We start from the raw sequence: 24,975 nt of genomic DNA on the forward strand, positions 1-24,975 counted from the left end.
GGTCTAGAAACCGTCTACATTGCATTGGATTATGCGTATACGTTAAGAAGTGCGCACACACCAAATTTTTAACACAAGCACTGTATGCAGAATGCAATGTGAGCTTTGTTATTTGATTTCGCGCTCAAAGCTTGAGCACTTTTCGAGACAATGGTTTGACATGAAAATCTTTTGCCAAGTCGTGTTTGTCAGTCACACTCGTCGCGAAGTTCAGAAAAAGTGGGCGGAGAAACTTCACGAGCACAACCTCCAAAAGTTTTTTATGATGTCCCGGGGTCGAGCACTTGAGTTTGTCACGTTTCTGTAGTATTTGCGCGGCGTTGTCAACGGCAGCCTTCAGTGGCTGATTCATCTTTCTCGCTCTTGCGAGGAAAACTTCCGCGTAATTCTTTAGAGAATTTAGAACCATTACGAGCTCAGTTGACGGATACAGGAGTACACCTGGGTGGATATCTCCACATTCAATCAGAACATGCTCCGCCGTTTCCTTATCTTTCCCGCAGCATGTGCATTGTTCTTCTTCTTTACTGAATCTTGCTTTATAACTACGCGTTCTAAGGCAACCCGATCTCGCTTCAAACAGTAAAGCGCTTCCCCTTGAATTATCGTAAAATGCCTCCCTCCTTATTTCATTTTTGCCCTTTCGGTAGTTACTCAAAGCCGGTTTTTTCTCCATAGCTGCCATCCATTCTCTCGTTTTGCGCCTCGGCGCTCCGCCAGGAGCGCTCGTATCCCATAATAGCTCGGGGGACGGCGCTGAGGGACCGACCGCTCGGGCACAAAGTTATAGAGGAGGCTATGGTCTGGCATGGCTTTTTCTTCTTCTTCACCTCTTCTCATGGCTCTTACCCAATGCTGGGGATTGGCTGAGTATTAGGTGAAATTTTTTGTTTGCTTTTTAAGTGTTTCTTTGCTATACTTCTTGTATAAACTAGGAATAGTTAATAATACAACAACCATAATTATGGAATATTAGTATTGTAGTGTTTAAAAGGATGAAAAATTGAGCTCAATGCTCTTTTAGTCTGACTGATGAATTCCTCAATGGCATAGTAAACATACCGTGTTACTGTAGCTCAGAGTAGAAGCGCCAAAAGAATAAGCAACTTATTCGGATATTTCCAGACCCAAGTTTCAAAGAGGTGGTGCTTTGAATCTTCTCCTCAATGACGTGTACAGGTTACAGGACAGAAAATGGTAATGAATAATTGTTTCCTCCTCCTTACAGAGGAGACAGCGCTTGACTTGCTCAAAGCTCTATGCAGGTAAAAGTTGAGGGAGGTATCCTGGCAGCGAAGTTTATTCACTGTTCCAGGAAAATAATAGTTGCTTATATTCTGGAGAAGCTGTCAAGGCAGGGTCTGATAAGCATTTTTTTTCATGTTAGCGTTCTGAATCGTGCAATTGTATGCTGTCAGTGGGAAAACCGGAATGATTGGCACCAAAAGCGCCACCTTTGCTAAAGCATCGGAAATCATCTGGTTTCACTTCATCTTCTGTGCTTTTGACTGGGCGAGCAGACATATGACCAGACATATGATAGCATGTATAGCTGGCAATTGTGAAATGCAGATTGTCTTAACCCTTTGTCATCATCATCATCAGCCTGACTACGTCCACTGCAGGACAAAGGCCTCTCCCATGTTCTGCCAGTCAACTTGTTCCTGTGCTTGCTGCGGCCAATTTATACCCTCAAACTTCTTAATCTCATCTGCCCACTTAACCTTCTGTCTCCCCCTAACCCATTTGACTTCTCTGGGAATCTAGTTAGTTACCCTTAATGACCAGCGATTATCCTGTCTACGCGCAACATGCCCGGCCCATGTACATTCCCTCTTCTTGATTTCAACTATGATATCCTTGCCCCCCGTTCGTTCCCTAATCCACTCTGCTTTCTTCTTTTCTCTCAAGGTTACACCTACCCCCCCCCCCTTTTTTTTTCCATAGCTTGCTGCGTCATCCTCAATTTAAGCTGAACCCTCTTTGTAAGTCTCCAGGTTTCTGCTCCATAGCTAAGTACCGGCAAGTTGCACCTGTTATATGCCTTCCTGTTGAGGGATATTGGCAATCTACCTGCCATTATTTGAGAGTGCTTGCCAAATGTGCTCCACCGCATTCTTATTTTTCTAGTTACTCCAATCTCGTGGTTCGGCTCCGTGGTTATTACTCCGCGGGTATTATAATGCAACAGAATGCCAATCAAGAATGGTGTAAGGCAGGGGGATGCAATCTCCCCAATGCTATTTGCCGGGTGCTTAGAGGAGGTTTTCAGAGGCCTAGAATGGGAACAGTTAGGGATAAGAGTTAATGGAGAGTACCTTAGTAACCTGCGCTTCGCCGGTGACATTGCATTACTGAGTAACTCAGGGGACGAACTGCAACTCATGATTACGGACTTAGACAAGAAGAGCAGGAAGGTGGATCTTAAAATTAATCTGCAGGAAATGAGAGTAATGTGTAACAACCTCGGAAGAGAGCAGCGCTTTGAGATAGGTAATAGTGCACTTCAAGTTGTAAAAGAGTATGTCTACTTAGGGCAGGTAATAACCGTGGAGCCGAACCACGAGATTGGAGTAACTAGAAGAATAAGCGAAGTCTGCCAGAGTTACACGGGTCATCCTGATCGCGGTTCTCGGCTACAACGCGTTCGCGTTGAAGCAGTTCAAAGCAGTATTTTTTCCTTTTTTCTTTTCGACCACCTCGGCGCACTTGTCAGAATGCGCGTTTAGTTCAGGTCTAATTACGGGAACACTCTTCGCAGAACCTTTAGTGCTAAAAACGAGATAGAGAAATTTCAAAGAAATAACAACTAGTTCGCACACACCAATCTGTCTCAAAATGTATACAACCCAGGGAGGAAGGAAAACTTATTCCTTACTCCATGTATGCAACCACTCGCTTGCTAAGTAAGAAATGCACCAGAAAATTGAGTATGCGTCTAATTCGAATTCAAAACCGAATCTAATTGTGCTGTGAACAGCCCGCCACGAGACGGCGCGGAATGCGCGTTATTTACTTCCTGTCCGTGACTCCATGTGGTGCAAGCGGAGAACACTTACCAGTTTCTATCAAATGTTTAGAACACTTTGGTGCAAGTGTTCTCTGGTGCTATGTTTATAGAATAAGTTCTAATGGGTTCTGGTGGACGGACGCGCCACTTTCATTTAGTAGACTCGTCAGAGAAGTTTTGTACGCCGTCACTAAAGCGCCGACGTGACTTTGACGCAGCGGAGATTCGATCACTTCGCTGAAAATACTCGCGAAGGTGTCATCTGAGGCGTCTGTGACAACTGGAGTCATGGTATCATCGGTACGCACCAACGCGCAACGTCAAACGCGCACAATGGACGGCACACGCACGTCGAAATGTGTGCATTTACCGTCAAGCAGCCAACATTCGGAGGTGATGTACTGCCGTTTATTTTCTTTGGCATGATTCTGAAGAAACGGATGCATGTTATTTAATTCGTATTTCGTGCCCCGAGAAATGTGGGCGCTAATGTTGAGAATGTGGTATGTCATCGCAACGGTATGTCATGCATTATTGCAGCATTAACGTATGACGCTTAACCCGAAAACAGTGCAATGTCTTTTGAATACCGACTGTCACACATTTACACAACAAGTGTCACCGTGTGCGTTAGCGCTACAACCAACATCCAGCATATTCTACGATTACTCATCACGAACTCATCACGCAGTGCGCAAGTCCAGTGGCTCCCGCGAGAGTTGGGAAAGGGGAGGGGGGGGGTGTTGTATGACTATGCTTTGTGGTAACTCTCCTCGCTTATCAGGGAGCGCGGCACCCGTGTGCCAGGGGCGGATTATCCAGGGTTCAAATGAACCGGGCCCTCCGGTTTTAGCCCCCCATGGGCCAGAAAAAAAACGCTGACTTCGTTGTTTTATTTGAAAACATTTAACCATCCTGCTGGATTCTGCTGATAGAAAGATTATCTATTTCAATAATCAATATACATTGATTATTGATTGATGAGGTTGTTCGTTGCATAAGGTGCATAATATTGAAGTCTGCTCACAGTTCTGCAATCTGTGGTAAAAACTTTTTTACTCGCATAAGGCCATGCATTGTGTAGAGGGAAGGAACTGATCCAGCAGAGAGACACATACAGCAGCCTGACGAGGATTTTAGCAGCTACGGTCCAACACACAATGTGAAGGCGTGCAGAGAGTGGTTCTTGTCTGAAGTATGGTTTAATGCGATGAATGAAAATAACCAGTATGCAGCTGGTGCCAACGTTTCTAGAAGTAGGTAAGTTGTAAAACTGAGCGATGTTGCACAGCGCCACCGCTGCCAGCGACAAATGTGGCGCTGCTGTCACACCCGGATTCGCTCACTGCGTGCTCGCTCGTGTCACTCCCGTACCTTCTGTCGGCTGTGCATGTTGCAGTGCGTCGATATCCGTGGAGACTTCTTTCTGCGTAAACAGTTTTGTGCGTCAGCGTGCCCTGTTCTGCTTTGTATGTGTTGCATGTTTTCATCATGCCCAGATGTTGCGCTCCCGGCTGTAGAGTGGCTACAGGAAATGAGACATTACAAAATTTCTTTTGTGCCCACGTGTACCTGAGAAGCGAGAGGTGTGGGACCACGCTACTCCTCATGCAGATAAGAAACTACCCAGCACCTCACGTGTGTGTGATATGCACTTTCACGAGGACATCCTGGAGACCTTCACTCACGTCATCAATGGTAAGAAGGTACAAATCGCCAGAGGAAAGTGGGACCTTGTCAAAGGATGCATTCCACGAAAATTCCTGCATTTGCCCACTTACCTTTCAAAACCCATGACAAAGAAGCGAAAGCTGCCTGATAGGAGTGGGGTACTTTCCAGAATATCATCGGGGAAAAAGAATAGACTACCTCCGAGCAGGGAGCTCGAAGACAGTGAAATAAGTCCCAACATGCCGTCAACAAGTAGCGTCATTTCGCTTCAAGACAAAGAAAACCTTTGTTTATCTGCTGCATGCTGGCGGGAGGTTGTTGAGAATGACGAGGCAAGACGTCTTGTGGTGTTTCTAGTGCTCAAAGAAAAAAAATAGCACTATTAGTAGAGAAATACGCGAAAGACATGGCAGTCATCATTAGCAACCATCGCTTAGCCAAGTCGCCCGGCAATGCAGATACCATCACCCGATTGGCCGAGCTTCTCGAGGACAATGAAAAGCTTAAAGTGTGTTCATGTTGTCCCCATGCGTCAGCAGGCAGACTCGTGAGTAATGACTACGAAGTGCTCACCGATACCCCAAAGTGCGGTCTCTGCTCGAAGCTTTGGCTGCAGCTGTGTTACCAGGTTTCATTAGAGGAACTCAAGAAGAAGCAGAGGGAAGACATGCTCAAGAAAATGTTCGCATGCATAGCTTTTCGACCGTCTAAGTTGCTAAAGAATGTGACTGACATGAACAAAAAAAATAATAAGCTGACTACATAACTAGACAAAAGCCACGGGATCGCGCCACATAGTTGTAATTTATTTTCAGGCACGGAAAACCCAGCCACAAAAGAGGATACCAGACATTGTAATTGGGTTTTTCGCATCTAAAAATCTATTGCAAATATACACCAACTAGCAACTATCGGACAGACTTGTATGATATGCTATATATATATCAAGTATTGTTTATTATGGGCAGTTCAGAAAGCAATAATTATACTGTATTTGCCTTACACTGCTAAATATTATGCAGTATTAAGTTTCTGCAACAGCACAATCAATCCCGGTAATATACTGTTGGCAAAGCTCTTTCAGAAAGGCTGCCACAGCCTCTTGCCACGACGACTGTGTTTTCGTCTGCTAGCGGAAGGTTGTTGCACTGCCTGTGCCACCAAACCGGAAGCTGTCCCGGCGCCTTGTGACGAGTAGTCTGACGTGGGGAGTTTTGCAACTTACTTAGTTCTAGAAACGTTGGCTGGCGCATATGCGGGCTATAGTATGCTTTCATTATAGTGTAAACAAAAAAGGCCCGTCTGTGAGCTTTGGCAGTGCTCACACGCAGGCAACTGAAGCGCGTGCTACCAAATCGATGAAGCTGAATCAGATAGAGAAAGCTATTTTCACAAATGCGCTCCCTGATTTTCAAGGGAAGATATCCTCTCTTGAAATAAGGGTAACCAACGCTATAGATTAAAACGAATGTAAGAAACACACATTGTGCTTGGACTGCACTTCTGAGTGTCGTATGCATTCTTTTTTTTCGTCTTAACTTCTCACACAGTTTAGTCTTCTTTTAGTATGATCCAACGAAACAGACAAATTTTAATGCTGTCCATGCGACTCGTGATATAATTCATTTTCATTGTGACATTCTCTCCACATGCTCCGCAAAAACGAAAACGCCCAGGTGATATTAAACTCTCCGGAAAGGCTTAGAATAAATATGGCGTGTCCTTTGCAGCTGATTTTAAAGAGATCACAGGTGGGACCCAACCTCGATGCTGGCAGACCTCATCTTCTGTTTACATGGGACGACCAAGGTGTGGTTTAACAACAATGTGGAAGCGATCACCACCTAGAAAGTATGGAGGACCAAGTAACTCGAGTTGTTTGGTCAGGCTGCTAAGAAAAACAATGGCTCCCATGTTCAGACATCTTCTGAGTCACGCTTGGCGTATATACAAGATGTTCTGACCTTTTGCTGCAATGTCGATGTAACCATGGCCAAAGCCGACAAGGTAGTGCGCGTGCTCAAGGGCATCACTGACGATGCATTTAACTTCTTTGTGTTCAAAGACTGTGCAACCATTCAGGATGTTATCTTGGAGCGCCGATGCTTTCAAGAGGCTAAAATTTGTCACATTGCCCACCACTTTACCTGTTTTCTCGACACTGCTGTGACATCATCTTGTGAGGACCTCTGTATAAAAGCCCAGCCCATTCAACACTTTGGTGACATTACCAGAATTGTAAACCGTGAAATCGAAGCCATATCACCCGCACTCTTGAGGGCACTGGTGCCAAGTAAACCTCAGCCAACCATATCGCTGATACAAAACCTTGTGCACCAAGAACTAGCCAATGCGGGCATTCACATGCTCTGCTCTGTGCACTGTCCCGATGTTGTCAGTTCACCTACCTCGAACCATCTACAGCATTATCGCAGCCCTGCTCCACACAACCGTGACCCAAATGCATGGGGGACATCTGACGACAGGCCGATTTGCTTTCGATGCAAACGAGTGGAACACATTTCGCATCATTGCTGAAGAACGTGGACTTCACCACATCGGGCAAGACAAAGCGTCCCCAACCTCTACTCGCCAGCCCATTTTTCTGACCAGGAACCACCACACCGCGATGGCTCAGCTAGTTACTACCCGAGCACTGCCTAGTACAGTCGCTCACCTTCACCCTAACGTAGATTTTCCCAGTCTCTGCTTTCACCTGATTCCCCGTCCTCATCCAATTGCTTTGCCCAGCTGTTTATATCTGGAAACTAATGGCTACAGTTCTGAAGGTGACTCTGCTGATAAAGCTTGCTCTCCGGTTCCTCTGTGGACGCTCCCGACCGATGAGAACCTGATCGATGAAGTGGATGGTTTATCTGTTACAGCCTTGGTAGACACTGGCACCCATATTGCTGTCATGAGCTCGTATATTCGTGACCGCTTAGCTCTTTCAATGGATCGTCTATTTTTGCTTGTTGAATTTGTTTCTTGTGCACCGAGCACATTTTAGTAGTTAATCTAGCCACTCAAGTTTCTGAATCGATTTAAATTTGCCCGTTTCGTCAACATAGTTATCTTTAACAGATTTTCGCACGAACCAATGTGTGTGTTTTGTTGAGAAACGACTGGTGAACTTTACTGAAGTGCATGCCCCGGGTGGTTATGCAGGTGGACTGCATTCCTGCTGGCAGTGCACCGACGTGATCAAGGACAAGAGAAACATGAAAACACACCTTTGGATTCACCTGGGCAATCATCTCTTTTAGTACTGCATGTGCTCAACCACATTTACTCGGAGCAACATTCTCAGTGTATTCATATCCGCACAAGATCGCTCCATCTTTTTTGTGTTCACTGTACCTATGTGACTCAAGGACAGCAAGAACAGCAAGAACATAATATTTATCCACTTGTGACCAGCCAGAACTCTGATGTCACTTACCTCGTTACATTTTTTTTTTCATTTTTACCCACTTTCATGGTAGCTTTGTTCAATCAGATTTTGTCTCATGCTTAAAGAAGTGGTGCCACTAAATTTTTGAGGCTACCCCAAGCCTGTTGTGGGTTTTCTGTGTATGCAAGTTAATTTCTAAAATATCCCGGAGATAAAAAATTTTTTGGTCACAGGAGAGCCTTTGAATTTTGCAGAATGTCGTAAGAATGGCGGTGATGTTGGGGATGCTCTATTGGAGACCTACAATCGTGCCAGCACAATTGCGAAAATTTGTGCGTAGGATATTTCGCATCGGTGCACGTTTCAAACAGTCGTGCATGTTGCCGTTTTGAGGCGTAGCTCCTTGGCCAAGACCATCCGCTTATTCCTCTGGTCTCCGTCTAGTCCACCTTTCTTAGGTCATATGACGCAAGAACATGACTTGCATCGACCTGGCAGGTGCGGTCCCGGGTTAAAACCCTCGATCAGGACCACTTTTTCGACAACTAGGAGGCTTTTTTTTCTGAGAAATCTGTATGGATTTCCTTGTGGCTTTGTGTTACAAACGGGTGGTTGTCTTCTTTTTCTTTCTTAACCCTTCCGCCACCTTGCAGGTTTTCGCAGAACTTATTTGCTATGCTTGTGTCCATGTGCTTCGAGTTGTCGATAAATTTGCTCTCGCGCTGTCGATTGCTAGCTTCCTGGTTAGTTCAATTGGCAGAGCGACTGCCCTGGAAAGGCATTGGTCCTAAGCACGAACCCCGGACCAGGACAAATTTTTGGCAACTAAAAGGCTTTTTTTTTTCTGAAAAATTTGTACAGATTTCCTTGTGGTTTCGTACTACAAACAGGTGGCCGTCTTCTTTCCCTTTCTTAAATTTTATCTTAATGTAAAGGAAAATTTTCCCAAATTTGTGATTTTTCCTCACATTATTTACAAAACTCATTGGTCTGAAAATGTTTTCACTGAGAAATTTATTATTTATAGAGTAATTAGTGATTGCTGGGGTATTCATACATAATGGGGTATTAATAAAAAACAAAAAATGTAAACATAGAACATTTTGGGAAAATTGCTTTAGCCATATTTGATAGATTTGAACCGATGTAAATGCTTTGATTATGTATACCGATTTTCGCTTTGAAACAAGAAACGAGTCCCAAAGTTAGTTTTTAACAAGTTGTGACGGATAAGGGACGTTCGTCACTATGTTTGTTGATAGCGGACGAGAAAGGATTAACATGAACATTTTTATTTCATGGCATGAGTGGAACGGCTGACGGCGCACGGATACGCTACCGTGTGCAGCGCCGGTGATTCGGATGTCGCGGCCAACCCAGCAGTCAGGGTCGCAACTCCGGAGGTCCAGGATTAGGCCACGGCTCCCTAGGACCACGCCCGGTAGGCCTCGCCCACGAAACCTGCTCCCGGCCACTGCACCCAGGCAGGAGCCGTTCAGCAGGCCCCGTCCTTGGACCTTGTACAGGCCAACGGACTAGACCTTGACCGGACACACCGGAGCTCGACCTGGCCAACACGTACATGTCCCACATCCGGCTCAGGAACGCTCCCAGGAACTCGTCCTCTCGAGTGGCGCACTGCTTCCCCTGCCTTCCTGGCCTCCACCCTCCAGCTGCGGTGGCGGTGATGCCTGGACCAGCGCGACCTCGGACGTCGTTTCCAAGCTCTTGATCACCGCCCGGGCGTAGCGGTTCCACGTGCGGGTTCTGGCCAGCACAGCACCGTCTGTGCCGTGCTGAAATGCTGCTCGCTACAGCTGCGGAGCGGCAGCTCACTCACCGGCGTTCTTCGCCTTGGCCAGGGCACAGCCAGGTCCCCTCGGGTGCACAGCTCGTGAGCTCGCGGCCCACTTCCGAGGCTGGCGCGTCGCTCGGTACGGCTCGGCACCGCTCGGCGTTCCTCGATTCAGCCACAACTCCCCTGGCATCTGAATCCTCGGCCACCCTGAATCCTCGCCCGGCTCCATGGTCCTCCGTACACACGCCCGCGTCTCGCCCGGCGGAACATCTCGCTCGTCCCTTGCCGAAGTGCGACGCTTTGGTGACACCGGCGCTTGATGGCATGGGTGCGACTACTGAGCAGTCAACCCGCATCGGAGACGCGATGCTCCATGCGGGGAATGGCCAGCCCGTCCAGCGAAGAGCGTGCGTCGAGACGCAATGCTCGACGCAACCGTGACCATTAGCCAGGCCACGTTCATCGCTGTGTTGAACGGCTGACCGCGGAGACGCCTCGCCGAGATCCGCGATGCCCTCAGCAAGGAAGAGAACAGCAGGCCAGGCCACGCCCCGAGATGCAGTACTCGGGCCGGCAATGCCGCCCCAGCTGGTAGTTGGACGACAGTAGCGTGGACAGCCGCGTTCCCTGGTTGGAACCTGGATCGCCTGCGTCCGACGCTTCGGCCCGCTGTCTCCCGTCTGCCGCTGCTTCGGCTCGTCTCCAGCCACAAAGCCCACTGCCACGTGATGGTCGCCCGTGGCCCAATCGTGGGCCACCTCTATGGGCCACCACAGGTCATCAGCTGATTCGCTGACACTCACGCGCACATTAGATGCGCCTTGCCCCGCACTTCTGTCGTTGTTTTCTTCACTCATCACACAAGTGTTTCTCAGATGAAATTCTGCGAAATCGGGAAGGAACCTACATGACCAAAACTTTTTTTTTCCTCTGAAAAATCCTACAAATATATGATTTTCATAAAAGAAATTAGCCCAATTTTTTTTCGATAAAGTCTCAGATGGTCATGAACAAAACTGAGATGTTTGGCATGGAATGACTTTACAACAGTCTCATTGCTTCCACAAAGGAATATTGAGATTAGAGTAAGAAACATTTGCTGATGCAAGTGTTTGAAATGCTACAGCTTCTCTGGGAAAACAGTTTTAAATAATGTGTGCCCCTAAACAGAGTGGAGCCATACAGCAGAACGACTTTCTTGGCATTGGTGAGGGCATGGAAGTTGTTTAGTGTCTTGCATAATGAGGTACAGGGGCAGCTTTTTTTTTGTATTGCTTAAGTTGTATTCATTTTATAGTCGCTACACATCAATAAAAACCACAAATATGTTCTCTATTTTTTCTTTATTTAATTTTGTCCTGGCTCCACAAACTGAGATATATTATTATAAATGTGCTGTAACGAATATGTAACTGTGCTAGCTTTCAGTGTACGCTGTTTGTGCTTTAAATGCGTATTAGTTGCTTCCTGGACTCGAATGCTACCGATAACTCCTATTGTTCTTTCATTGCTGATGAAACGAGACATGATAAACACTGTGCCCTGCATAATACTCTTTTAGCTCAACACAGTGGACATATTGAGCTTCTGACATATCTTCCTTGGTTCATACTGTCTGTCATTATAGTTGCCCCGAAACCACAACTTATCATTGCCTCAAAAATAAAAAAAACAATGATTTTTCTTGTGATTCACATACAAAAGATGTTCTTTTTGTTCTTCTTAGTTCTGATCGAAACAACTGGATATGTTTCTTATATTGTACTTTCCAGACTGTTCCCTAATTTGGTTAAAGCAATCAATGTCTGAGCCATGTGAAAATGAGTGTGTTGTTTACGTTTAGTGTACTAGTGATTATGTCTTGTTCATTTATTAGCTTGCATTGAGTTGCTTAGATTTTATGTTCTTGGGTTAGAGTGTAAGGCTGATACGAAACGAAAATCTTGGGGTATTTTTTGTTATTGGACATGTTCACTTTTGCTGCTCCTTCTCAATATCATTAATGATACCACGTAACCTTACTAATTTGACTACAGCATAAAAGCAAAGTGTGCAATTGCATTTTTTTATGCAGGCAGCTCTTCAGTGAAGGTGCATTTGATCTATAGGGCTATAAATACTACAAAATGATTTTAATCTTTCTGCATCCACGAAGAAACTATTTGTTGCTAGGTTCAAACGTATCAGGTCTTTGTACCGCATGTAGTTCACCAATGTGGATCGGCGGCTACGGTTCCCTGCTCCTGACCTGAAGGTTGGGGGTTCAATTTCGATTGCAGTGGTTGCATTTTGGGGCAGGCAAAATAATTAAGGCCCATGTGCTTTGCTATGTCTGTGCCCGTTAAAGAACTTAAGACTGTTAAAGTCGGAGACCTCTATTACGTTGCTCTCATAATCATGTCGTGGTTTTGGGACGTGAAACCCCAGATAACAGTCATCTATTTCACTGAATGTTACTTCACGTTTATCAACTTTGTTCCTTCTACTGAAGGTTTTACATATTTCACTTCTCTAGCATTTATTCAATATTATTACTGCAGTTATGTGCACAGTCACTCAAAGTACCTCTTTTTTATTTTTGGAAAGAGTATTCATTTTAACTCAATTAACCTAGAAGGGTTCTAGAAAAATGTCATCCATGCTTTAAGTTTGTCACTGTACTTGCAGGAATCATAAACTTCATTCCTGCGTCTGTGTTACAATATTTAAGTAGTCTTTTAGGTAGGATTTCCTCATATGTTATTGGTAGCGCACTCTGATTGCATTTTCATTTAATCTATCTTCATGAGCTTAGGTGTTTCAGTTTTCTAGTAATTGAGCTCTAGGTCAAGGAAATTATAATCTCCTCCCTTCCCCTGTTTGCACCATGGTACAGTGCAGTACACTGTTTAAAAGAACAGTTGAATAAGCACTAATATTGGAACCACCTAACTTCAAGTAGATGTGGAAACATTTTCCATGCACAGCACTAGTCAGTCAAAAGGAGTCTCAACTCTGAATGAAAGTTGTGTGGTTGAAATTATAATGATTCCATAATTGATAACACATTCATGACTTTCAGCAGTTGCCCTGCTGCGGTGGTCTAGTGGCTAAGGCACTCAGCCACTGACCCTGAGGTCGTGGAATTGAATCTCGCGTGCGGAAGCTGCATTTTCGATGGAGGCGAAAATACTGTAGACCCGCGTGCTCATATTTGGGTTCCAAGTGGTCAAAACCCCAGATGGTCAAAATTTTCGAAGCCCTCTACTATGGCGTCTTTCATTACCATATGGTGGTTTTAGGACTTTAAACCTCACATATCAATGAGCTTCCAGTAAAATTGACGCATGTTTATTCTCCAGCTTTTACTAGCAAACGACGAGTTTGCGAGTAAAAGCTGGAGAAGCCCCCCTGGAGAGCCCCCCTGGAGAGAAGCTGGAGAGCCCCCCCCCCCCCCCCTCCCTTGTTTGCTCACGAGATTAGCACGTTCACATACACCGCTGCCCGAGAGGCGATGTTCGTTCTGCAGAAACTATATATTTACACGCTGTAAAGGGTATTCATTGCACAGATGTTGAGTGATCGGGCACAGTTCCGAGCACAGTCCACTAACTCGAGAGCCTCTGCTGCACACACGATGCTGCTTCTCTTGCACCGATCTACTTCCTCTTCATTACATTACATATACGTGAATGACCGTGGCTCCGGCGGTGACGACGGCTAAAATCTGTCGAGACAGTCCATATATAATTGCTATCGTGATAAAAGTATTAATGTACTGTTTTGTTTGTGCTGGGTTTAACAGTTGTCTGTGTGCTTTTGCAGATTTGTCCATCCCTTTATGAAGAATCGAAGAAGTCTCAGGCTCTGGATATCGCTAGCAAAGCATTGCACCAAAGTTTTCTCAGAAATCATTACCATTTTGTGATTATGTTTCAGCTTAATTTTCTGTGTACATGCGATGTGATGGCGATGAGACCATGTCTGTGGACTGCAGCTCAGGCTTGGGTATATCAAAATGATTGAAATTGGCCATTCAGTTTCCTCACTTTTTGGTTAATTGAAATTGGCATGAATGTAATTGATTTCATTGGTATGTATATGTTCCAGTCATCAGTGTAATGACATTGTGCCTGTCTTACAAAATGCTGATTCAGTTTAAGTATTTTTCAATGCATATCGTTACACATCAGTATAAGCTGAGAGAGAGAGAAAAAATACCTTATTAGACACAATGGGCTAGCAATCTGGTCTCGATGGCATTAGGTGGCGGCTCGTACTCCCTGGACTCTGGTGGCATCCTCGGCCGGCCGGACGACCCAGAGCTGGTCATTAAACATCTTTGTATATATCTGTATAACTGCAACACTCTGAAGTGACACTTCGATTTTACAGTATAATGTATGAATAATGATATCAATATGAGCATATAACGGCAATGTGGCATTTTTCTATAGGCATCTTGCCCTCTGAAACCTTTGGCATGTGTTTGTGGGGTGCTTTCTGGTGAATAAAATGCTAAAATAATATTAATATGTAAACTTCAATTATTTTTTGCAGTATCACTAACTTCGTAACAACCCTTTAAATTTGCCAAAATGTTTTTGTATTCTCATCATTCATAGAACATTGCGCCATTCTTAATTTGATCATTGGTTTATTATCCCTGTGCCTTTCCCTTGGAGGTGATGAAAAACCAAATCAAATTCATTTGTTCCTTGAGTTGAGTGCATTGTTTTGGCCAATTTGGCATTCGAAGAGAGCTTTGTAAGTATAGATTAATGTATAGTGATTGTCCTCATGTCATATAATTACTTATAATTATGGTAAAGTAGAATATTTATTTATATGAGTGGTTGTGTAGTTGTATGAAGCATTATTTGTGTGAATAGGTCGCTTTGTGTTTTGTGGTATGATCATTAAAGCAGTTTTGAGAGCTTAGTGTGTAAACTGATGGTGCACATAGAGAAATAATTGTTGGGGAATCTACATAAATGTACATGTGCCCCTGATGGCCAACAACTCTTGTACATGTTTTGTCCTTTTATATTCATAATTAACTTCTATCTGTCATATATTGTTTCACATTCTTTATGTTTGGAAGTGTTCTTAATGCATATTTGTTTAGCATTGCACAAGTTATGAAAGTACAGCACATACTGTGATGGGCTCATGCCTAATCTAAAGGCGTATTAAGAAGAAATTGGGCTGTTTCGGTGTAGTATCAGAATTGCATCCATGTCAGACCCTTATGCTGTCAAAAGATATCTTCAAATGTATTAAGCAGAGTATATTATACAGAATGATAGGAAATTTAGTAAAGCATGTTGTGTCGTTGCATGGTTATTACTGCAGTAACGTGTGGTTTGCATAAGTGAAGTAATTGTCTACTTCATTTACCAATCCAGCAACCTTTGTTCATTTCCTGGAACTGTAATCTACTTACAGACAACGTGTTTCACATAATCTTCATTGTCTTTTTGTTCCTTTCATGACTTTGCAGGATCCTTGTCTTCGACATCTCATGAGCAGTACCTGTCACTGGTGACCGTTCAAGGTGGACTGCATTCCTGTCGTCAGTGCACCTATGTGACCAAGTACAAAGGGCACATGCGACAACATCTTTGCAACCATACGGGCGTGCGCCCCTATGAGTGCCATCTGTGTCCGGCTACATTTTCTCGGGACTCTCACCTGACGAGGCACATTTATACGCACTCAGAAAAGCGTCCCTTCTCCTGTGATCAGTGTAGGGCATCGTTCAGACATAAAACGAACCTTGTGGACCATGTGCGCACCCACACAGGGGAGCGTCCCTTTTCCTGTGACCAATGCGATGCATCATTTGTGCGGGCGCAGCACCTCAATCGCCACATGTACATCCACAGAGGCGAGCGTCCCTTTTCCTGTCACCACTGCAGTGCATCCTTCTCACGGAATCAGAAACTCATGAACCATCTATCCCGTCATCATGCAAACAAGAAACCTTAAAATGTGAGTGGTCCACAGCCTGCCTTGAAGAGAAGAGGAGTGCTAGGTAATAGGGGGATTGTTGATTAGAGAGGCTGCAGGGTAAAAGTAGATTGAGACTTGGCGAGTAACTTGGTTTGGCAATTCTCGAAGGAATATGCATGTGTTTGTGGGACGAAAGGCGAGTGGTAGAAGAGTGTGTAAAAGTGAGGCCACCTTGGGATATGAATATCCATACTACCTTGCACTTCTTTTGGGTAACACTTCCTCCGTGAGAACTGATGAACGGCCGCAGGCACTAAGAACATCCCCTATACATTTCCTAGCGTTATTGTCTGTTCCCTTTAATATTGTGTCTAAAAAAGAGAACAAGCCCTTAAGTATACACTTCAAAAATTTGCAGGGTCACTTACACATTGCTTAAAAGCAACTAAGGAACAAAAGCCATCTCTATAATCTCTGTCCAGGTATTGATCCTTCCATGGCATGCTAATCCACCCTGAAAGCTTCCTGCATAGTTTTGCACTGTCTCTGTGACCAGCCCGCTATGGAACAATTGACAGTGTCACGTGATGATGACATTCCGTTATGTTGTGTCACAAATTGTGGTGACATGTGATATGATGAATATTTTTCTTACCGCTCATGTCAGTGCCAATACCATTGAATGCCAATAGTCAGTTCTCGTCTTTGATGAGACATCCAAGGCCTCCCACCTTTAGAGAGGTCTTGAGCGTGTTCTGTCCTAGAAGGCTTATTGGTTTTCATGAGTTGATGTGAAAGTATGGCAAAAATATGGGAAGCGAGGGTGAGGGATGGAGTAGCTAGCTTAGTGTATGCTGGTTCCTGAGTGAGCCACTTCACTTATGAACTGATGACTAAACACTCAGGGTTGAAGCAGAGAAAGATTGCCATGCCTGCTTGTTGTTGGTAGCAGAGAAAAAGCACTGCCGTGAAATAATGAAACAAATATGCTGTGCGTCTAGAGGAAGCATAAGCAGTTGTCATGCAAGATATCAGTGGCATCTCCATAACCTTTTCGCATCCTACACGTCATGTGTGTCTGACTCAGTTTTCACCCTAATGTACTATGCTTGTATATGGGGTGTCATATTTGTTGTTAAAATAATGATTTTTAATAAATTCGCGCATTGGTAACCCCCCGTGTGACATATGGGGCCTCGTTCTTTAACAAACTAGAGGGCTTAGCAAGTCAGAGCTCAAAAAAGTTGTATATGTTTAAGAATTTTCTGGTAGCTACCTTGATGGTTACTCTGCATTGCTGGAAAGCATATGTGGTCTTGTTCTAAATAGGCCACCTTTGGTGTATGCCAGTGTATTTTTCTGCACTTCATTTTACATTGCCTCTTTAGGTTTCTCTTCTTTGTTAATTGCCACAGATGCGCTCCTATCTAATCTAGCTGGCTCCTCCTTTATGTAAGAATGTGAGTTGAAACCCATTTTGATACTGCTGCTGTTCCAGCCTTTAGAAATTATATTCTTTTTTTGTGTGTTGAGCTGTAAAAAGTACTTACCTTGTCTATGACTGTAGATTGTTCTGCAATGCAGGGACCAACATACATGTCTGATTTTGCACATGTGTTTTTGCCATATGTATGGCATGAAGAAAATGTGGACCTAAAATTCTTGTATTGGTGTTGAAAATTCTCCAGCGGGAGGTATTGCCAGAGCCAATGTTCGGACAAGCGGTGTTCTCTTCAAGGCATCGAGTGCTGTTGCATTGTAGTAAAGGCTCCATGTGTAAATGTATGTTGGCTCAGAAAAGCCCGTTCAAGAATTTTTCATCTCTACATGCCTTTGTGTTTGAATTGCTATCTCATTTATTGCAAAGTATATATGCCCCAAAGACGTTAGCCAAGCCTACTAATATTAAACATACTCTATAAAGTTTCCGGGGAGATGGGCATCTGTGTAGCTCAGTTGGTAGATTACCGGACGCGTCAATCAAAAGTTACAAGTTCAGTCCCTCCCACCAGCAAGTTATCTTATCGTCCACTTTATTTTCTTCATATTTACATACAATTACTTCTAATAACATCCTTTATACTTTCCTCTGCATATTTGCTTGTTAGTTCCTATTAATATTGTATCTAAGAACGAAAAATAAGCCCTTTGTGAAAGTATAGCCACTACGTTCATTGCTTCCTCGTACTTACGTTTTCACATCATATCATCAATAAAAGAACTCTGGGTGTGTTTGCTTTTTACATGGTGTTTGCATTATGTGTGCTTGTTATTGCAGTTTTCTGTTTTCATGCTTGTTTTTTGTGTTATTAGGTTTCCTTGATTTGTTGTACTCTGTATTGTATTTCCCCCGTGTGTGTTGCCTGTTCTCGGGGCCTTAGTGTCATAGGGTCAGTAAAAAAATTCTCTCTTTCTCTCTCTCTCTCTCTCTTTCTCTCTCTCTCTCTCTCTCTCTCTCTCTCTCTCTATATATATATATATATATATATATATATATATATATATATATATATATATATATATATATATATATATATAGATGTATGTAGCGACAAGTTAGCGGCTTCGATATCAATCCGATGATGTTGTTAAACTGTGAAAAATTATCTTGTCTGTGACTGAAACACGGACATGCAGTAGAAAGGGTCCTATCGCATGTACTAGTATGGCATGGCCGAAGTGTAGATTTGCGTCAGGTATCAAAACATGTAAACTGGGCAACGAGTGGGTGTTCTGAAGGCCTACCGTTCACGAAGCGCTCGAAGATTTTGTTGTCGCCGTCAGCAAAAGCATGAACAAAGTGAGTATCTGCGTAGGTTGCTATGTTGCTCTACAGATGCATAATCGACCCTTCAGTGATTCTAAAAGAGAAAAATTATGACATAAAGGCATTTAACAAATTCACTTAAAGTAGGCATTCTAGGATAGTTTGAAATGGCCAATGTTGCATGTATGATCTGCCTTCTTACATGCCGAGAACTGAATCCAGGCTAGCAGTTGAGAAAGTGATGCGCACAGGGCCAACTTATGCTATTGTGTTGTATTGTTGAAGGCAAACCTGAAGCATTGTCCAAGTTTATTGGCCATCACATCGGTTTGGTATATTCAGTTATATAAAGTCGGGATGTATATCTGTTTATATCAGTGTTTGTCCTAATTGCCAGAACATCTGGTAAATAACTTATTTCAAATATTTTATGTCAATATGCTTTCATGTATACAATATAAGAACATCAGCACTTTAACAATGAATGGGCATACTACTTTTGAGTATGTAATCGTACAAATGTTGGTATGCTTTCATGAAAGCATGTGATGCACATGAATGTGCCTGTTTGTTAAGTGCCTGTTGTTGATACGCACTACAATTTCATTAATAGCCCTGCTGTGGTGGTCAAGTGAGTATGGCACTCTGCTACTAACCTGAAGGTCGTGAGATCGAACCTCCCCTGCGGCAATGGCATTTTTGATAGAGCTGAAAATGATTAAGGCCTGTGTGCTTAAATTTAGGTGCACATTAAAACCTCAGGTGTTCGAAATTTCAGGAGCCCTTCAATATTGCACCTCTCATAATCAAGTTGTGGTTTTGGGACGTCAAACTGCATCTATTATTAATATTATTATTATTATCAACCTCAATTATACATTTACAAAACAAATTGAAAAAGAAGCACTATCTGGTAAAACGTACCATATAAATTGACAGACATAATGTGCAACTTCACTTAATAATGATATTACGAATATACAAGATACTTCAAAGTTTATTTCTTGTAGGTATCATGCAGCTATTGATATACTCACCACTAATGAGTCTCTTAAATTATTTTTATGTAGGGATATTTTCTAGTCTTTTTCGTACTATATTTCTTTGTCTCTCATTTTATTTCATGTGTGTATGTATTCAGATACAAAGTAATTATTTTGCTGTGTCGCACTGCGTAGAGACTTTCAAAAACTTTCATTTCAATTATCTAATGCTCGGGAGAGTGTCTGTGAAAGGGTTAAAGCACTTATTATATATTTTTTGGCAATTTAACTTGACTGCACTGTTACTTCACTTTTGTTTGCTTAGATGTAACTAGTGCTTCAACATACTGAAGCTTCATGGTTCACTGATTTATTTTGTCACTTGTCACACCCATACTGCATTACATCTGATGCTGATCGCCTTTGTGCTTTCATCTACCCATTGCAGTCTTGGGCAGTAACTTGTTACTAGTAGCATGTTACCAATAATTAGTTATCTTTTTCAGTAATTTGCAGCTGTAACTAGTGGCCTTTAGGGTAGTTGAATTTCTAATTGTTACACTGTACTTTTTTACACACTAACGGCAATGAAAGATGCCATTAGTTACTTAAGGACTGGTTTTCTTTGCATGATTGGCATAATTGTTTGTCAGTTCTCATTAATGTTATATAGAAACTTCGGTTTTAAAGACACGAATTTCCAGTAGCAACACTGATCTGCCGATGTAAATGCATTTCTTTTTTTCAAACTTTCCTTTTCTTACCATAATCTTTCTATCTTTGCACTTTCTACAATTGGGCTGCCCTTGTAGTTGAGAAGAAATCGCCAAGAGGAATATCTGTGACCGTGTTGGGAGTTCACTTGTTGTAAATCAATCATGTTACTACTGAACAGCTGGCTGAGTTCAGGTCTCTTTATTCATATTTGGAGAGGCAGTTATACCTGTTTCAGCACTTCAGCTTCTTGCTCCATTCTTGGTCTGCCAGTGAGCATTCCTCCAATCGAGGCGCCGAGCTTATCGGGCTGAGGTGTTCTACCGGTGGCTAAAGAACTGCATCTTGAAATAGTACTGTCAACTAGCGAAGTAAATTTAAAACTTCTCTGTAACTGATTGTCCAAAGTCTATGCTGACTCAATGCAATCATTTTCAAAATGACTGGCATTTTGCCTCCTGTGCAAGTGACTTTCTCATCATACACAGGCTATAATATTAGGGAAAAAAAATAACGTCAATCAGTTCATTAGTCCTGCGTGTCCTCACAAACATTTTTCAGTAAGGGGTTGAGCTTGCTGTTGCAAGCAGATGCGGCGATAGCCAGGAGGTGGCACACCAGGCTCGTGCCCCCCCCCCCCCCCCCCTATTTTTTTCCCGCCATGGCATAGAGAGTGAAAAACGACCATTTTCTATTTTAAGGGTGTTCCCCCTGAAATCAAAGTGATGCCCCCCCCCCCCCTGAAAAAAAAAAAAATTCTGATTACATGCCTGATCGTCGTATTCTTTAGGCCAAAACTGTGCCTTGTTGAGCACTGTTCAAAAAGCTCAGTTTAACAACGCTGCATGGTTGAAATCGGCAACCTTTCCTTTCCTGGTCCTCCCCTGCCCGTTTCGCCGTCGAAATTATGTCGCTTTGCAATTCCTGCATTGTACTTGTAGGCGATCTCAGACTGATTGTCCACAGGTGTGGGGTATGTGAACACATGTTTCAAGGTGTATTTAAGTAGTTGGGCTGAAAAACGGTTTTTGTGCACAGCAGACTTGAGCTCTCTGAACAGGGTTTGGTACATCTTGAAGAACATCAGCAATAGACTTAATGGTAGGGGTGTGCAAATAGTAAATTCTGTAACCAAAATGTGTATATGCATGCTGGAATTATGCTGCTAGCTCATTAAAAGGTCTCATATGTCGTTACGCTAGCACACACAAAAAAAATGTGTTTTACATGCCATAACTACCAGCCACGCTGACCAACACTCCTAGTTTTGAATGCCACAAAATTGATGGTAGGAACACCGCCGGAGTAGCTCAAGTGGTAGAGCACCGGACGCATTATTAGAATGTTATTGCAGGTACAGTCCCTGCCAGTGGTAAGTTATCCTTTTAGTCACATTACTTTTTTCACATTTACATCGTGAAAAATATTTGCTTGTTTGTTGTAAATAATGTTGAGCCTAACAATAAGACGAGCCTCTTGTTTCGTTGGTTGAGTACATAGGCAGCCAGCAAAGGAAACATCATAGTGGTTTTTCGTGGACAAAAAAAGAACATCAGAAGCTTTGTAGAGCAATTGAGCTAGAAACTTCTCGCCTTTTAAATTCAGTTCGTTATGCCAGTGGTTTGTTGACATGACATATGTTGACTAAAGCTCTTGAAGGTTGATATATACGAGAGATATTGGGCATGAATTGTCCGCATTGCCATGTAGGTGCACGCCTGTTTTGCTGCGTCTGGCATGGCTTTTTCTTCTTCTTCACCTCTTCTCATGGCTCTTACCCAATGCTGGGGATTGGCTGAGTATTAGGTGAAATTTTTTGTTTGCTTTTTAAGTGTTTCTTTGCTATACTTCTTGTATAAACTAGGAATAGTTAATAATACAACAACCATAATTATGGAATATTAGTATTGTAGTGTTTAAAAGGATGAAAAATTGAGCTCAATGCTCTTTTAGTCTGACTGATGAATTCCTCAATGGCATAGTAAACATACCGTGTTACTGTAGCTCAGAGTAGAAGCGCCAAAAGAATAAGCAACTTATTCGGATATTTCCAGACCCAAGTTTCAAAGAGGTGGTGCTTTGAATCTTCTCCTCAATGACGTGTACAGGTTACAGGACAGAAAATGGTAATGAATAATTGTTTCCTCCTCCTTACAGAGGAGACAGCGCTTGACTTGCTCAAAGCTCTATGCAGGTAAAAGTTGAGGGAGGTATCCTGGCAGCGAAGTTTATTCACTGTTCCAGGAAAATAATAGTTGCTTATATTCTGGAGAAGCTGTCAAGGCAGGGTCTGATAAGCATTTTTTTTCATGTTAGCGTTCTGAATCGTGCAATTGTATGCTGTCAGTGGGAAAACCGGAATGATTGGCACCAAAAGCGCCACCTTTGCTAAAGCATCGGAAATCATCTGGTTTCACTTCATCTTCTGTGCTTTTGACTGGGCGAGCAGACATATGACCAGACATATGATAGCATGTATAGCTGGCAATTGTGAAATGCAGATTGTCTTAACCCTTTGTCATCATCATCATCAGCCTGACTACGTCCACTGCAGGACAAAGGCCTCTCCCATGTTCTGCCAGTCAACTTGTTCCTGTGCTTGCTGCGGCCAATTTATACCCTCAAACTTCTTAATCTCATCTGCCCACTTAACCTTCTGTCTCCCCCTAACCCATTTGACTTCTCTGGGAATCTGGTTAGTTACCCTTAATGACCAGCGATTATCCTGTCTACGCGCAACATGCCCGGCCCATGTACATTCCCTCTTCTTGATTTCAACTATGATATCCTTGCCCCCCGTTCGTTCCCTAATCCACTCTGCTTTCTTCTTTTCTCTCAAGGTTACACCTACCCCCCCCCCCCTTTTTTTTTCCATAGCTTGCTGCGTCATCCTCAATTTAAGCTGAACCCTCTTTGTAAGTCTCCAGGTTTCTGCTCCATAGCTAAGTACCGGCAAGATGCACCTGTTATATGCCTTCCTGTTGAGGGATATTGGCAATCTACCTGCCATTATTTGAGAGTGCTTGCCAAATGTGCTCCACCGCATTCTTATTTTTCTAGTTACTCCAATCTCGTGGTTCGGCTCCGTGGTTATTACTCCGCGGGTATTATAATGCAACAGAATGCCAATCAAGAATGGTGTAAGGCAGGGGGATGCAATCTCCCCAATGCTATTTTCCGCGTGCTTAGAGGAGGTTTTCAGAGGCCTAGAATGGGAACAGTTAGGGATAAGAGTTAATGGAGAGTACCTTAGTAACCTGCGCTTCGCCGGTGACATTGCATTACTGAGTAACTCAGGGGACGAACTGCAACTCATGATTACGGACTTAGACAAGAAGAGCAGGAAGGTGGATCTTAAAATTAATCTGCAGGAAATGAGAGTAATGTGTAACAACCTCGGAAGAGAGCAGCGCTTTGAGATAGGTAATAGTGCACTTCAAGTTGTAAAAGAGTATGTCTACTTAGGGCAGGTAATAACCGTGGAGCCGAACCACGAGATTGGAGTAACTAGAAGAATAAGCGAAGTCTGCCAGAGTTACACGGGTCATCCTGATCGCGGTTCTCGGCTACAACGCGTTCGCGTTGAAGCAGTTCAAAGCAGTATTTTTTCCTTTTTTCTTTTCGACCACCTCGGCGCACTTGTCAGAATGCGCGTTTAGTTCAGGTATAATTACGAGAACACTCTTCGCAGAACGTTTAGTGCTAAAAACGAGATAGAGAAATTTCAAAGAAATAACAACTACTTCGCACACGACAATCTGTCTCAAAATGTATACAACCCAGGGAGGAAGGAACACTTATTCCTTACTTCATGTATACAACCACTCGCTTGCTAAGTAAGAAATGCACCAGAAAATTGAGTATGCGTCTAATTCGAATTCAAAACCGAATCTAATTGTGCTGTGAACAGCCCGCCACGAGACGGCGCAGAATGCGCGTTATTTCAACATCAACAGGCCCAGATGGCATTCCAATTAGGCTGATAAAGACATTAGGTCCGAAGTCTAAGCAGGCTTTGAGAGAGGCAGTGAGCACAATAATAATCGATGGTGAAGTTCCCGATGGATGGAAACTTAGCAGGATGAGCATGATCTATAAAAGAAAGGGGGACAAAGCTGACATAAACAACTACCGTCCTATAACAGTGACATCAGTGGTCTACAGGCTGGCGATGCAGATTATAAAGCAAAGACTGCAGGCGTGGATAGAGGATGAGGGGGTGCTGGGGGAACTGCAGAATGGGTTTCGGAAACACAGGAGGTTGGAAGACAATCTGTTCTCACTGACGGAGTGCATCGAAATAGCAGAAAAGGAACACAGGCCCCTGTGGCTAGCATTTTTGGATATCAAGGGAGCGTACGATAGCGTGGTTCAAGAGGAATTGTGGGGAATACTGGACACACTAGGCGTGGAACATGTAGTCACTAATCTTTTAAAGGGTATCTATAAAAATAACAAGGTAGTTATAAAGTCGGAAAAACAGGTATCCAAGCCTACAGAGGTAAAACGGGGGCTTAGGCAGGGATGCCCCCTGTCACCCTTATTATTCATGATGTACCTACAAGGATTAGAGGCAAAATTAGAGGGAAGTGGACTGGGCTTCAACCTCTCTTTAGTCAAACAAGGAAAACTTATTGATCAGGCACTACCAGTATTAATGTACGCAGATGATATAGTGCTAATGGCCAACAACAAGGAAGATTT

At 43.3% G+C, this 24,975-nt stretch overlaps 1 protein-coding gene across 1 annotated transcript; it reads left to right on the forward strand.

Annotated features, from left to right (window-relative positions):
* Nucleotides 1–2,029: 2,029 nt before the first annotated feature.
* On the forward strand, nucleotides 2,030–18,050 carry LOC119163285 (uncharacterized). The gene is made up of 2 exons (XM_075873724.1): nucleotides 2,030–3,403; nucleotides 15,356–18,050. The coding sequence occupies exons 1-2, from the start codon at nucleotides 3,367–3,369 to the stop codon at nucleotides 15,841–15,843; spliced, it is 525 nt and encodes a 174-aa protein (XP_075729839.1). The 5' UTR covers nucleotides 2,030–3,366; the 3' UTR covers nucleotides 15,844–18,050.
* The last annotated feature ends 6,925 nt before the right edge of the window (nucleotides 18,051–24,975 follow it).

Source organism: Rhipicephalus microplus, chromosome 9 (genome assembly GCF_043290135.1).
Source record: "Rhipicephalus microplus isolate Deutch F79 chromosome 9, USDA_Rmic, whole genome shotgun sequence".
NCBI lineage: Eukaryota > Metazoa > Arthropoda > Arachnida > Ixodida > Ixodidae > Rhipicephalus > Rhipicephalus microplus.